Consider the following 16175-nt stretch of genomic DNA (forward strand, 5'->3'; position numbering starts at 1 on the left):
CTGGAGCAGTTCATGAACTGTAGCCCATGGGAAGGACCCACATTGGAGAAGTTCATGGAGGACTATCTCCCATGGGAGGGACCCCATGCTGGAGCAGGGGAAGAGCATGAGGAGGAAAGATCAGCAGAGCCAACATGTGATGAACTGACAACAACCCCCATTCCCTGTCCCCTGTGCTGCTTTGGGGAGGAGGAGGTAGAGAAATTGGGAATGAAGTTGAGCCCAGGAGGAAAGGAGGGGTGGGGAGGTGGTGTTTTAAGACTGTTCTTATTTCTCATTATTCTACTCCAGTTTAGATTGGTAGCAAATTAAATTAGTATCCCCAAGTCGACTCTGTTTTGCCCTTAATGGTAATTACTGAGTGATCTCCCTGTTCTTATCTCAGCCAATGAACTTTTTATTGTAATTTTGTCCTGCTGTCCAGTTGAGGAGGGGGGAGTGATAGAGCAGCTTGCTGGGCACCTGGCATCCAGCCAAAGTCAACCCACCACAGGTATATTGGGAAATATACTTTAAACATTCACATGTGTACTATCAAAAGTGTCAGCTATTAAAAGTTATGCCTTTTGTTTTGACAAGGTATTATTGATGTCTAGGTAAAAGAGGTTAACTTCAATTTTGATCAAATTCAAATGCAATTTGCCACTTAAGAAAACTTCTAGTATTTCTTACAGTAACAGTTTAAAGACCTCTTCAAATGAAAATAAAAATTGAATTTTTGATAATTTCTGTAGTGTTTCATTAAATTTATTTTTTGTATTGTGCAATAAACTTTCTAGCCTTTCCAATATCTGAGAGCAAAGCATCATTATGAATTTACGCTAATGTAGGTGTAGTCTACTGCAGAAAGAATGTCTTAGATGGTGGGGAAAACCAGGTTTTCCTGGGTACATTCTTCTACTCCTTTTCTTACGCTAGAAGTAGTGGAGTAGGGTAGTGCTTCCAAATAGATCTTTCATCTCTCTGACCGTTGGTGTAGACACAAGAATGGGACAGAACACATGGTCGCTGGTGGATATGAAAAAGTTCAGGTTTAAATCAGCTTAAACCTATTGTGAAGATGTGCTCTTCATCATTCTAGTTCCATTTCTTTCTGTCCTATAATTGTTCATTTTTACAGCCTTATTACATCGCATTCATCTTCTCTGTCTTGCCTGCTAATGTCTTAGGAATTATATGTGTCTGTCTGCTTTACTTTTTTGTTGTAGCCTTATGCAGTTTGGCCAACATGGTATTCAATTCAATATAATAAAGCATAAGCAGAACTCTTTAACATGACTTTACATTGGAACTAGTCACTTAACGTTCAAAGTCCTGTTCTCTCTTCCATACCCTTTTGTTTAAACCCATTTTTGACAAGGGTGACTGTGACTGCTGTGGAACAAGGTTTATTTATTTATTTCATTAAATATGTAAAGAAAGCATCAGAACAATAAAGAAAAACAGTATATGAACTGTCAAGACAGCAAGATTGGTTTATATAAAAAATATTTATTTGTGCTAGTGTTGAAATATTCTGAAGTTCAGAGAATGTTTATCTTAAAAGCAGTTTCATTAAAATGAAAGTAGACAAGCCTTTTTGTGATTATGATAGCCTGATTTCAAGATAAGATGAAACAGAACCCTTTCTTATTCATATAGCATGCTGCAAATTTCAGAAAATGTTAAAAGAATTCATCTGTTCACCAGAGATGTTTTGTTATCCAATTTTATTTTAGAAATAAAATGCTGTTGTTAGAAATGGTTAATATTATTCTTTTTCAACTCCAATGTTATCCCATATTACTTTCATGCCCATACCTGATGCATTATGGCCCACTTACTTGTTATGAAAACTTCTGTTGCTGCAGAAGTTCCAGAGGAGAAAATAAACCCAGCTCAGAAAAGTAGGAAATGAAGTTTATTTTGACGAAAGGGTAGAACCTGTGGAGAATAAAAGGTGAAATTCATTAATCATAAAGATATACTGGTAGTTCTCTTTTTGAGCAAGAGTTAAAATACTGATGGTATTCTACAAATGTTGAAAGTCTAGGCTAGTGGAAACACATGGACACTGACAGCAGAAGTGGTAATTTAGCCCTTGGGTCAGGCCACATTTTCAATAAAGACAATTTATGTTTAAATTTAATGAGCATGTAGTAATAAGGATGCCTTTTATAGTTGTAAGTAATAACATTTCCTAACCTTGTAGCTGATTTTTTTTATAAATACAGTGTGCTCCAAAAAGCCACTGTATGCTAATGTCCTGGTCTCTCAACAGGGTCTCATTAGGAATGTAGACATGTGGGCATCTTGGATTAGGATGGATTGGACTTGTTAAGAGATAATAAAAGAATGTTTTATGAGTAAATAATGTTTCATATTTTCTTCTAAGCGTAGTTGCCATTACTCTTTCCTGTTTTGATCCTTTTGATAGAACACCAGGTTATACTAATGAAGAAACATTGCAGTAAATTAACCTGCAAAGACTGCCTTTTGAGAAAGCATGTAATAGTATATATTTGCTTGCTTTTTTTGCTGTTGTTTTCTTCAGATTTGTATCTGAGGATGCTGATACAGAGATCTGAGATTTCTTTTTCTTTAAGATAGTTCTATGCAAATCAATAAATTGCACTGGAGAGAAATACAAATATTTGTTAGCTCAGCCATCTCTGCATCGAACTAGATGGTGCTGAACTGAATGCTTTAGGGTTTGAAAAGGAATTTCAAAGGGATTTAAAGGGGTTTTTTATTGTAATTAAATATGGATGCTATAATTTGGGTCTCGTACATTAACAGTTAACTAGGTTTTGTATATTAGTATATTACAAAAGGTTTTCTTCAGAAAAACTTAAAAGCAATGGATGACAGCCCTTCATGTCATCTGGGAAAAAAAAAGAAGAAATCCAGATGTAAATGTGGAAACTGTGAAGCCACATGGCTGTAGCTGCATCATATTATATGTAAGAGTGTTCCTCTCCATCTGCATCAAATGGAGGGATTAAAAAATTTTAACACCTTGCCTCAAGAAACTGATGCTTTCTCTAATGTACCTGTTGAAATCTGGTATTGGAAACTAATACGAAGAGAAACAATTATAAAAGGGGTGCAAGCTGTTTTCATTCTGATTTGATGAAATGAAATAGCCTTTTCTTTGTGTATATATATATATCAGCGAATTAGACATCACTCACAGTGTTTAAGAGACTGAGAAACTGGGCCCAAATCAAACTTCAAAATAACATTTTACTGGATTGGCATTCATTGTCAATAGACATTGTCAATGATTAGTTGTTAGTTTTTTTTTTTTCCCCCTTCTTTTTTTCCTCCTCCAAACAATTAGTCCTTAACAAACTCATCCTAAGTTATCTGCGAATATATGACACTGTGGAGCTGATGCCATGTAGTTAGCATTTATGGCCATGGTCCTTGGTAGTCTTAGTCATTGGTCAAGGTGGTCAGGCCTGGGAGCTCTTTGATGAGGGAGGATGGAACCAAAGCTGTTGACTTCATCGTCATCCTGAAAATTAAGTTCTGTGTTCCTCCTTCAAATACCTTTTTCTATGCTGTCATTTCAGTTGGGAAAAAGAAAATTGAATGTATTGTGTAGAATTTTTACTTTTAACGTCTTTATATTTCTTATATATTTTCTATACATATGTTTATATATTTTTTTTAAATGTATATTCATGCAAGACTTAATCAAGGACCTCTGAGTAACAAGAATTTTATTGTAGACATTATAATGTTTATTTTTTCAGGAGAAACAGTCTGTAATTTGGCCTAAATAACCAACTGGGTCATGAAAGACACCATTTCAAGACTATCTATAGAATGCATTATAGATCAGTATAGTAGTTCAGTAATTAGTGCTTTAGCTAGAATATACACAGTAATTGTTGGAATCCAGATGGGTCCAGTGATTTTATCCAGTTCATCAAAACCTGGAAAAAAATTGGAAACAAAAAATATTTAGAATCATAGAATATCTCAAGTTTGAAGGGACCCATAAGGATCATTGAGTCCAACTTCCAGCTCCTCACAGGACTACCTAAAACTGGACCATATGACTAAGAGTGTCATCCAGATGTTCCTTGAACTCTGACAGGCTTGGTGCCATGACCACTTCCCTGGGGAGCTTGTTCCAGTGACCGACCACCCTCTCAGTGAAGAGCCTTTTCCTGCTGTCTAATCTGAACTTCCCCTGACACAGCTTCATTCCATTTCCTTGTGTCCTCATGCTGGTCGCCAGAGAGAGGAGATCAGCACCTCCCCCTCTACTGCCCCCCCTTGAGGAAGTTGTAGACTGTGATGAGGTCACCTCTTAGCCTTCTCTTCTCCAAGCCAAATAAGTGACCTCAGCCGCTCCTTGTAAGTCTGACCTTTCATCATCTTGGTCACCGTCCTCTAGACACACTCTAATAGTTTGATGTCCTTCTGTTGAGGTGCCCAAAACTGCACATGGTGCTCGACGTGGGACCACACCAGTGTAGTGTAGAGGGGGACAATCACCTCCCTTGACCAGCTATCTATGCTGTGCTTGATGCACCCCAGGACATGGTTGGCCCTTTTGGCTGCCAGGGCACACTGTTGACTCATGTTCAACTTGTCATCAACCCAAACCCCCAGATCTCTTTCTGCAGGGCTGCTCTCCAGCCTCTTGTCCCTGAATTTGTATGTATAACCAGGATCACCCTGTCCCAGGTGCAGAATCTGGCACTTGCTTTTGTTAAATTTCATATGGCTGATGATTGCCCAGCTCTCTAGTCTATACAGTAGATCTCTCTGTAAGGCCTCTTTACCCTTGAGGGGGTCCACAGCTCCTCCTAGTTTAGTATCATTGGCAAACTTACTTAATATACATTTGATTCCGGTGTCCAGATCATCTGTACAAACTTTAAAGGGCACTGGCCCTAAAATTGAGCCCTGGGGAACCCCACTGGTGACTAGCCACCAGCCTTGTGTAACACCATTTACTATAACGCTTTTGAGCAAATGTCAGCCAGTTGTTCACCCATTTATTATAGACTTGTCTAGCTGGACATTTTGTCCAGAAGAATACTGTGAGAAAGAGTATCAAAAGCTTTGCTAAAATCCAAAACCACCACATCTATTGGCTTCCCTTGGTCAACTGGATGGGTGACCTTGTCATAAAAGGAAATTGAGTTGGTTAAGCAGGACTTTCCTCTCATGAACCCATGCTGGCTATGACCAATGACTGTATTGTCTCTTGAGTTTTTTTCAATAACTCCCAGAATAATCTTCTCCATAAATTTACCAGGCACTGAAGTGAGACTGACAGGCCTGTTATTACCAGGGTCTTCCTTCTTACCGTTCTTGAAAATTGGGACAATATTTGCCAGTTTCCAGTTGGCTGGGACCTCTCCAGACTTCCAAGACCATTTAGAAGCTGCAGTTTGCATTTTGTTTAAGGAAGCAAAGGAATTCCCTAAAACCTCAGCAAATCTGTTCTCTTGTGTGTTATACATTTATACTAATGTGTAATCTCTTAAACCTTTTCTAAATTGGAAAACCTTTTGAGGTTTGAAGTGGTTTTTGTATCACTGAACTTGAAATTGTTCTTTTTACAGTTCGTACTTAAAACCACTTTTTCTAATTTCAGGTGTTTGTTCTTCCACGTGTTTCTTCATGTAATATCACCGATCTGTTCAGCTTGGAAAGAGTGCAGAACATGCCAAGAATAAAATCAGAACCTTTATCCAGTAATATATATTCTCCATGTGAACGAACCATACTCACCTGGTTGAATACACATTATGAGAAGAATCGAAAAATTGTGTGGAAAGATTGTCAAAAAGGTGAAATAATTCTTTCGCTATACCCTTCCTTCTCATACTCCTTTTGCAGACTTTTAAAATTGTTATTCTTAGAGATATCGTGACAACTTGCCACTGAAAGTATTTTCTGGGGAAGAAGTTATTGCCTATCCATACGTATTTCCTTTCCTTGTGTTTCTGTGTTCCAAGATCAGCATCTTTTGACTAGCACTGTTTATGAAATGTCTTCTGTGTTCTGTGTGTTCTTACAGTTTCTAACTAGGCATAAGGTGAAGTGTGGTGAACCTTCTCACTTCCTTCTTTCTATTAATGATCTCATGAAGGAAGTGCTAACAGTAATCACTTTCTCATAATTTTCCTGTCTATATTCACATGCAGTTGTTAGTATTTGTGCTTATAGTGGTGTCTTTGAGCGCTAGCTTCTCAGAATTTTTAGAATAATTGTTGTAAAGCCTTTACTCTAACGCTATTTAGAAAGGTAATGGAGACCAAGGTTCCAGATTATAAATCTTGCCCTATTTGCAAAGTCAGTTTGACGCCTCATGATCGCTTGAGTAAGGTTAGACAAAATGACCTATTCCATTTAAGACTGACGTAGGCAGTTCTGGTATTCAAACCTGATCAACTGTTCAACCAGTAGTAATTATTACTTCTATTTCCTTATATGATTTCTCCTTTTAGCTTCTTGACCCAAACTTCATTGTGTCTTTCAGCATTAATTTTGGATGGGTAGTTAACACCAAGAAAGGGCAGTCTGATGATGATCAGGGAAGAACTCCAGAAGAATGGCTTATAAGCCACATATGGAAAAGATTATCTAAAAGATTGTTATTTTTGCCTTGAGTGATTTCTGACCTGTCTGATTATGGATAATCTATGTACATATCATCTTCCCTAAGTCTTATTTGGGCATATTCTCTACCTTGTGTATGCTTTGAATATCCCATTGCTTTTCTCATTTTATCTGTATAAAAGCGAATTATACTAGATATTCTCAAATGTGTTGAATAATTCTGCTGTTAAGATTGAAAAGTCAGTCTATACCCGCAGTATCCAATAGAAATAGATTTCTAGCTGTCAACTCATAGTTTGGGTCTGATCTTATGATTAACTCAGGGAGCTTCCCTAGCTAAAATAACATGCCCTACAGTAAGTAGGTGTATTTGCAATGTATTATTTTCTTATTATATGTGTCTATGCCTGCTTTAGTGGAGCTGTCTTATAGTTGCAAGCACTCTGTTCTGCTGGGTGTTATCAGAGTCCTGTGTGTATAGACGACAACTTGCAGAGAGAATGGCTAGCTACCTGGGCAGTGTTGTGGCTCACCATATATGCTGCATGTATATATTCCTCAACCCCACTGTCTGTTATCTTTATTGTAGATTTTAGTAATACCTAGATGTTGAGGCATGGCTAACCTTGTTCCGGCCTGTGGGATCTCAGTAGGAAGAATATGAACGTCAAAATGCATCTTATTTAACATTAAACTTTCACTTGAGTTATAATGTCTAAAGATGAGTAGAGTGAATCTGAACCATAAAGTGCAGATCTAGTGGACACTACTGGGCAAAACCCCCCAAATGTCTCGGTCCAAGTGGAATACCTGCTGATGATGCATCTTAAGGAACCAGTTATTGAAAGTGGTGTTTTAGTTGCCTAAGAGTATGTAATAAATTAGAATATTAAACTGAGTTTGTTTTTTTAATGAATTGACATGTAGTTATCAGCAACTGTAAAGTAGGTTTTTTACAGTTATTTAGTTCTAAAGGCTCCTCAAAGTTGGCCCCCAAAAGGAACATTTTAATTACAATATTGGGTTTCTCAGAAAATAATAATAACTTCTATTAAATCATGCTAATAGGACAGATAACTCAGTAGGTTAATGTATTCATTTGTGCAGACCTGGTTGCAGATTTGGCTCTGGGTCACATGTAAAGATGAATTTTGTGGTTATCACCAGGGAACATTTATCTGCATTACAGTTCTCTCCTACAATTTCACTTAATTATACTTTTCTGCTTTCAGAGAAGTGCAAGATTGGAATGAGAAGGCAGAGGTTACATATGCTTTCTCTGTGTGGGAAGTTACAGATACTGCCTTGCTATATTGACTTGTATATAGCTTTTTTGGTTCATGAGTTCTATCTTCTGTTTGCTAGAGGGCAACAGAAATAGCTTGGTGTATGCACATGAGCATGCCCTTTTCCTTTGCTTCTATTTCCATTTCTGTCACAAAACTACATAAATGAGAATTACTAAAGTTACAGTAATTAAAAAGAAAGAATTTTTTGACAAATTATGAAATTCATGGTCTTACTCTTATACCTCTGCATTATAAAGTTCTTAACTGTGTGATCTTGTACCGTTCTCTTCCACAGATGACCTGCCTCAATATCTCTTTGAATCCTCTGTTTTAGCCTTCACTTTCCTTTTACTTTTTTTACTTTTACTGCCTCAAAATGAATTGGTGTCTGCTACTGTGCTGTTCTTTCTGCTAAAAGGGGCAGAGGATCTGATGACAAAGGACACAGAAAAGACTGAGGTATTCAATGCCTTTGCCTTGGTCTTTACGGGTAAGCCTGGCACTGAGCAATCCCAGGCCCTTGAGATGAGTGGGAAAATCTGAAGCAAGGAAGACTTAGTCTTGGTGGAGGAGGATCAGATTAGGGAGCACTTAAAAAAATTGGACAAATGCAAGTCAATGGGACCCGATGGGATTCATCAGCAAGTGCTGAGGGAGCTGGCCAATGTCATTGTGAGGTCACACTCAGTAATCTTGGAAAGGTCAGGACAATAGGGGGGAAGTTTGGAAGAGGTTTGGAAGAAAGCAAATGTCATTCCTATCTGGAAGAAGGAGGATCTGGGGAGCTACAGGCCAGTCAGCCTCATCTTGCTTCTTGGGATGGTGATGGAGTAAATAGTCTTGGAAACCATTTCCAAACATATGAAGGACACAAAATTGTTTGGGAGTAGTCAGCATGAATTTACAAAGGGGAAATAATGCTTGACCAACGTGATTGCCTTCCACAATGACAAGACTAGCTCAGTGGACAGGTGGAGAGCAGTGGATGTTGTTTATCTCAACTTTGGCAAGGCTTTCAACAGCCTCCCATAACATCCTCATAAACAAAGTGATGAAGTACAGGCTAGATAAGAGGACAGTGAGGTGGACTGAAATTAGACTGAACTACCAGGCTCAAAGGGTTATGGTCAGTGGCACAAAGTCCAGCTGGAGGCCAGTCATCAGTAATGTACCTCAGGGGTCATTAGACTGAATTTGTTTTTTAAGATTGTACACTGGAAAAGAACTTATATATCTCAGCAGATTTAATATATAGTTGGTCCCTTAAATTTTATGATGTTAAGGTTAATCATCAAATTTATACTTAGATATTGTGACATTTTAATCATGTTAGCCTTAAATTAAGCTTTTAAATGGGCTTTTTCAGTGGAACAGTTAAAAGAGTAATAAGGAAAAACATCAGTCAAAGTATAGTAAATGTTCATACAAACCCCACTTAAAGTCCCAAATAGCCTCAATTTTGTATGAGTTTTTGTTGTCATTGCTTGCTTCATATCACTAATTTTAAGAGGATTAGTTCTTTTATTCTTGCTACAGTCCAGATCAGAGACCAATTACCACCTTTTGCTTAACATTTATGCGCCCGCATATTATCATCCGAACACTCTGCTTTGAATAAAAAATTAGCCCTGACTAGCAGTATGTCTGGACCATGGAGCTGCTTTCAGCTCAAAATAGTTTGTTGGGTGATCCATCCCTACTAAATAAATGAAGATCTATCCAGGACACATTTCTCAGTCTTTCCTTTGAAACCTGAGCTACTTAAAGTGAAGTGTGACAGTGAGCCAAGCCTAAGCTACTGCAGTGCAGAAAGGTTTTAAATATACAACTTTATTACTTCCTTGTTGAAGATAACTATGTCATTCATCAGAACTCTTCTCCTGCAAGAATTAAGATCTCAGTAGCTTAGAGAGAACATTAGTAAGGAGTTTACTATCTCCACATCTTCTGCCCTTACTGCTACTAAAAATTAAATATGTTTTAAAAGCAGCTTGGTATATGTTTTGGGAGGGCAGGCTTATAATATGTCTTATTGACCATAAAATGGAAAGCAATGTTGAAACTTGAGGCCAAATGCTGTAAAACTGCAAAATGCAACTTTGCCTATTCTGCTGAGACCTTAATTATACATGAAATATAAGCTTCAGTGCTCACTTTCAATATTATATGGGCAATAGTAATGATAGGAGAGGAAGCATGAATTATTTGACTGTAATAAATTTTGTTTACCTTCTACCATTCCTTATCTTTGTATTTCTTTTCAACATTTCTCTCTGAAAGACTAACTACTAATAGTATGAAAAAATAAGTGTCAGGAAAAACCCTTAAAAAGTTGCTAGAGTATTGGAATGCCATAATTCAAAACCTGTACTTCCTAAACAGAAGAAAATTTTGCAAATTAGTGAGTTAAATTGCCACATAAGAATCTGTATGTCTCTTCCTTATTAATTATGATTGTTGCCATGGTGAAAAAGATAAATTATCTTTTGGGAAATAAGGGATTTTCTTGAACATATCCCAGGAAGATCTTGAAAAGAGTAGGTAATTCTGCATTTAATATCATTTTTTTTTTTATAAAATCTGCTTAGAATGGAAATTCTGCTTAAGAGGAAATAGAAGTGCTAATCTAGTGCCACTGTAGGTTTGTATGACAATGTTGGGCATAGTAACATCTCTCAAGATTCTTACTCTCAAGTAGGAAAATTTTGGGTTTGATGCATTTTATTCACTTCACTGTAGGTGAGGTGGGTTTTTTACTGTTTTTTATTTTTATTTTTTGAATTTTCGTATCAGTTTAACATGGCATCTGCAGTAAAAAATTTGAAGGAGAGATTTTAGTGTGAGATGACATGTCTTCACAAAACTGTATGAGAATTAAGTAGAACTCTTGTTTGTTTTAAAACTGATTCTCTAGAACTTTTACTTAAGGTTGTTTCTAGTATAGCAATTAAAAAGCACACTCTTTTCTTTTCCTTGGTTTCATGAATTTTTCTCCCCTTTCATCTCTCCCCTCTCTCCCCTCTCTCCCCTCTCTCCCCTCTCTCCCCTCTCTCCCCTCTCTCCCCTCTCTCCCCTCTCTCTCCTCCTCTCCCCAGTTTTTAGGAAGAGTATTTATGGAGTCCCTTAATACTTGCTTCTCAATTCGATAGTTCTTAAAGACAATTGAGAAACAAGAGCTGAAGGATATTTGTTCTCTTTGAAGGGTAGAAGGGAAGAATCTTATGTAAATTCATATAAGATTTCTTTCAGTTAAAATCACTACAAAACATGCTTTTCCCAAAGAAAGAGTCTTGCTTTTTGCACACTTGATAAGAAGCTGAATTAAAGAAGGGGAAGTGACTATCTAATGAACTGCCATCATGAGTATCATGCCTGCCTTCCAACAAAATATTATGAGAGAACATTGTTCTTGAGTGATAAGTCCTGCAAATTACTTCCTGAAATATAAATTAGCAAAGATTTTAACCATTTGTCTGTGTTATATTTCATTATTTGCACATCAGAACATAAGAATGAAACATAAAATGTAAATGTGAGTCCAATAAGTAGGCTTTTCTGTTCTGCTCACCTTTCTTAGTCAACCGGAATACTCCACATTTAAGAATTCATCATATCTAGTTCCCTATAGCTGAAAAACCCACAGGATCATATCAGGATTTTATTTGACAGAAAAGAGAAAAAGAATTATTTTCCTGAGTTTTAAGCTCAAATGCAGTTGAGAAATAAGCAAAACTCCATGTTTAATTTACCTTTTCAGACTTTGGAGTAGTATAAAAATATTTATTCTGTACAGTTTATACTGGCTGGCATTATGCAGCTTCAGGGAAATAAAAGAATGAAGAAGGAAAGTCCTTGGAGCCCTATATTGAAAAGATTCAAAGTGTTCATATTTGGAAAACTGTTAAAAAGATCTTTCAAGAAAAAAAGCCCTAACTCTTAAGGCTGCATATATTTGTGTATATATTTGTGTGTATACATATATGCATTCCTATATATGTGTGTGTAGACATGTATGCTTATATATAAAAATGTGTATGTGTATATACATGTATGTTGATCCTCAGAAACATAAATGACCTAAACAGGAATAATTGGGTAAATATTTAGGAAGAAATTTTGTTTCCTTACTTGCAATACACTTTGAGATGCCTGGATGGCTATTCTGCTTTCAGCTAAACAAGGCACTTTGCACCCTTTGTATATTATTTGGCATAAATAAGCTTTCTGTTTATTTGTGGAATTAATGCTACTTCTGCAGTGTGTACCAAATATGTAGATTGAGTATGGTATAGCTGTGGATTTAGTAATACACCTTCAGATATTTTGTGAGGAGAAAACATGTTTCAGACTATGGAGATGGAAAAAGGTTCTGTTAATTAATTGTAAGTATCAAACAGTGAATTTAATTTAGACCAGTATTTAACTTTTTTTTTTTTTTTTGACTAAATAAGATGATGCAGGGATTATAGTATTCATTCTGAAGCCAGTATAGAAGCCAGGTATACTGTAATGAATTGCTGTGATTTACTGAATTTTAAATCAAAGCGATCTATACGTGAAATGCCATGATAAAAAAAAAAAATAGTTTCGAAGGTGACATTTTAATCTAGAGGCTTTTAGACCATTCAGTGATTTTAAAACTTCTCTTCACAAATGGAAACTTTCTGTTGAAAAGCAACAAAATGGAGACTGATATAAGGTAACACTATTCTTATGTGATGCATAAAAACCTAAGGAATTTGTCAATTTAAGATGATATTTGGGATAAAAATCAGCAAAAATAAACCAGAACTGTGTAGATAGTGAGACAATTGGAAATTTTTATTAGGAGCAGAAATGTTCATGCCTCAGGCTAAAATCCTTCTGCAACAGATGGGAATAAATGAGACATATCCCCAGTACATCCGTTTTTCTGTCATTGTCCCATGTGGTGCTTCTTGAACTTTTCTGCTTAGAATTATTATGAATTGTCAGTGGTATTAAATCGATCTGTCACTGATATTTCAGGAGTTCTTAGAAGAATAATTACCGGTTTCAATGAGCAAGGGTAGTAGCAACCTTCCTGAAGTAGGAACGGTAATTTGCCTACGAGTCTCTAATAAAAGGCTTCTTGTTTTCCATGTTAAGATAAATGTAGCCTCACATGCTGTATGTACTGAAGGTAGATACTTTATAATTTGCTTAATCCTAAATACATTTTAGGAAAAACTTAATGGCCTTTTAAAAAAATATTCAAAGGCATATTTACTCTCACCTTTCTTATGCTCTGTATTGTATACTTCAGTACCATCATTTTAAACCTTGTCCTGGTTCTAATGACAGCACTTACAGGAAAGGTTATTGCTACATATTTCTTCTGTAAATGTTTGTATTATTCAGTGCCAGATATAAGCTATTGAAACAGGACTATAGGCATTATTATAGCTATAGATTAGTTCCACCTCCAGAGATTTTCAGATCCCAGAATAGGAAGTTGTTATATATTATAAACCATTATTACTGCAGTAATTTACATTGAAAAGGACATACTGTCATAGTTTAAAGATCTATCTAGCTCAGTATTCTACCTCCAGTGGAAGATGCTTAGAGATGAGTAAGAATGCAAATGTACAGCAATACTTTATGCATACTCTGAGACTTCCTGATTTGAAATTCAAGACTACTTGAGATGGTTGTGGTACTTCTCTAAGGTTGTACTAGATTTTTATTCTGTGGATTTGTTTAATTGTATTTTGAACTTGTGCAAACTTCTAGCATCACAACATTCTGAAGCAGTAAGTAGGTTTAAAATCTATATTGTATGTAAAATATTTTGTTTTGAGCTTGCTGCTTAATACTGTAATTTGGTACTTCCTTTACTGACAGATTTGTGTATTCCACTGAGCTATTTAACAATAATGTCTGGTTCCCATTCTCAATGTCACGCCTACTTATATAGACTGCTGTCATACCACTATTAAATTGTTACTTTTCCTTTGTAGTTCCATAGTCTAATTTATTAATTTCTTGTAAAGTGCCATTTCATACCTTTGATCATTAAAGGTCATTGGTTTCAAGATTTTTATGTGAATGTATTAGGTTTATTTGGAAAGTCTTATACAATATTAGCCTAACCCTATATATTTTTTCCTCTGTTTTTCAGTAACTCAGAATCTGAAAAAGTTGCTTATGGCTATATAACAGAAGATTTATCATTTGTGAAGACATCTGTTGTGCCTCCTTAGATGTATATCAGTTGATTTTGCAACTGGTAGCAAGAATTTAACTTTTTTACTGCTTGTGAAAACAGCAGAACAGCTTCACAAGTAATAAAGTACTTGCTTTAAAGATTTATTGGTATTCTTACTTTTTTTATATAAAATAACTCTTGAACTTAGTCGATTAAACCAAGTCTGATCCTTTAAGTGTTTTAATGCTTGGTATAAGACCATTTTGTTCTTTCTGGATGACCATCTTATCCAGAGAATACCAATACATCATACTTCTCTGTTACAACTTTTTTCCTTTTCTATTGGAATTTTTCTTTTAAGATTAACAGTAATTTTTCATGGTCATTTTTCCAGAATGAAAGTAGTGTGATGTGTGTGGTGGAAGAGTTGTTGAAGTGTAGTGTGTTTTGGGGAGGGTTAAACAGTGTTCTTCTACCAGAAAGAAGATAATGATTTTGGCTTGCCAACAATTTTGTATTGTTTTTTTCTTCTTGTGGCACTGATGCCAAAAAGTTTTCATTTTCACTGTTGGCAGTGGGATGTGTTAGCTACTTTGAAACAGGGAAATGTTTAACTTCATAATCATTGGGAACAATGGCTTCAGAGATTGCTGGAAATTCTTGATCAAATTAGCCATTTTTCTGGGGTGTTTCTTTGAATACAAACACTACCATCTATCTTCAAAGAGATACTTTGTTACCAAAAAAAGAAGAAAAGAAAAATATTTTTGTGAATATTTATCTTTGAAATATTTCTCTTAAAATGGATCTTTTTCTACAGTTGATGAGGGATAGAATAGTGTGTATGGGAGGCATAAAGGGTGACTTTAAAACATGGGAGGAGCTGGAATAAAAGGGGATAGTAGAAAGTAAATTGTACATTTCTGGTGTTTTGCAGCACAAAGCAGGTGTAAACCAGTTCTACTAAGTCAGTGAGGTAATGCATACTGATGGATCAGTTAATAAAAGCAAAACTGGAAAAAACCCCACAGTAAAGCACAGAAAGTAGGAAAGGGAGAAAGAGAACAGAAATAATTTGTTTCATTCTTGTGTGCAAAGACTAAACTGAGTATACCTGTAGTGTACTGGACAGGTATTTGCCTAGACTGTTCTAAAAATCTCTGAAAAAGGAGATTCCATGGTCCACTTCAGGCAATGTCTGCCAGCATTTCCCACTCATTTCCATTTGAAAGACTTTCCTATTGTCTAACCTACCCCAGATTTCCCTTGCTAAAGTTTAAGTCCATCCTTTCTCTTCTAAAATGTAGTGTGCAGTGAATCTTCTTTGCTTTTCTAATAACTTTATACATACTCGCAAATTGTTATGTTCTGCTTCAGTTACTCCCTCTCCCCCCTCTTGGCAAAACAATTCAGTTCTCTCAGTCTTTCTGTGTACTCTGTGTACTTTTCCTTGCTTCCTTATGAGAGAGAATGTGACCAAAATCTTACTGAAGTTAAAATGTCTAGTATTTCTCCTTTGTCCACAGTATATGCTGTCAAACAGACAAAATTTTACCTAGAGGAGTTTCTGGTGACTGTTGCTTGTGTTCTGCCAACAAATAGGTTTTATGTCATTTTCATGTAGAATTGTTATAGATATTCCCTTTATTATCTCCATTTGGAAAATAGTTTTCATATCCTGCAAAAAATCTTGAGGCTTCAAATCTAATTGTACAGATGTAAAAACATTTATTTTTGTTTTAGTGAAAACTAAGAAACATTTTGGCAAAAAAGCACTGCAAAAACCTTGTAGCCTTGTGTGCTGTTGATTCATTAAGGGAAGAACTAATCCAGCCCAAAGAGTGACAGTGAAAGTAGTTGGCTCTCCTCTTTCTCTTTGTGGGAGAAGAGAGGGAAAACACCTAAATCTGAAAACATTCCCACATAAACTTTGGGTTTGACAAATCTGATTTTTCTACATTCAGGATGAATTAGGAGTGAGACTATGTATTAAGTAATTGATGCAAAATGTGTTTCAGGGACTTTTTAAAGGCAACAACATTTTAAAAGACTCAACAGAACTGGACTTTTTAAAATAAAAAAAATTGTATAATATAGAAATGAATAATTAGAGTGCCATAGCAAAACTTTTCCTTCATCTATCTAGA

The 16175-nt window shown here is 36.0% G+C and overlaps 1 protein-coding gene across 1 annotated transcript in view; it reads left to right on the plus strand.

The window, feature by feature from the left end:
- CFAP47 (cilia and flagella associated protein 47) overlaps positions 1-16175 on the plus strand; it is a 353360-nt gene that overhangs the window by 77446 nt on the left and 259739 nt on the right. Inside the window, exon 33 of the mRNA XM_075714741.1 lies at positions 5603-5798. Within this exon, the coding sequence (XP_075570856.1) occupies positions 5603-5798 (196 nt within the window). The remainder of the gene's footprint in view (positions 1-5602; positions 5799-16175) is intronic.

The sequence above is a fragment of the Pelecanus crispus genome, chromosome 1 (assembly GCF_030463565.1).
Source record: "Pelecanus crispus isolate bPelCri1 chromosome 1, bPelCri1.pri, whole genome shotgun sequence".
Lineage (NCBI taxonomy): Eukaryota > Metazoa > Chordata > Aves > Pelecaniformes > Pelecanidae > Pelecanus > Pelecanus crispus.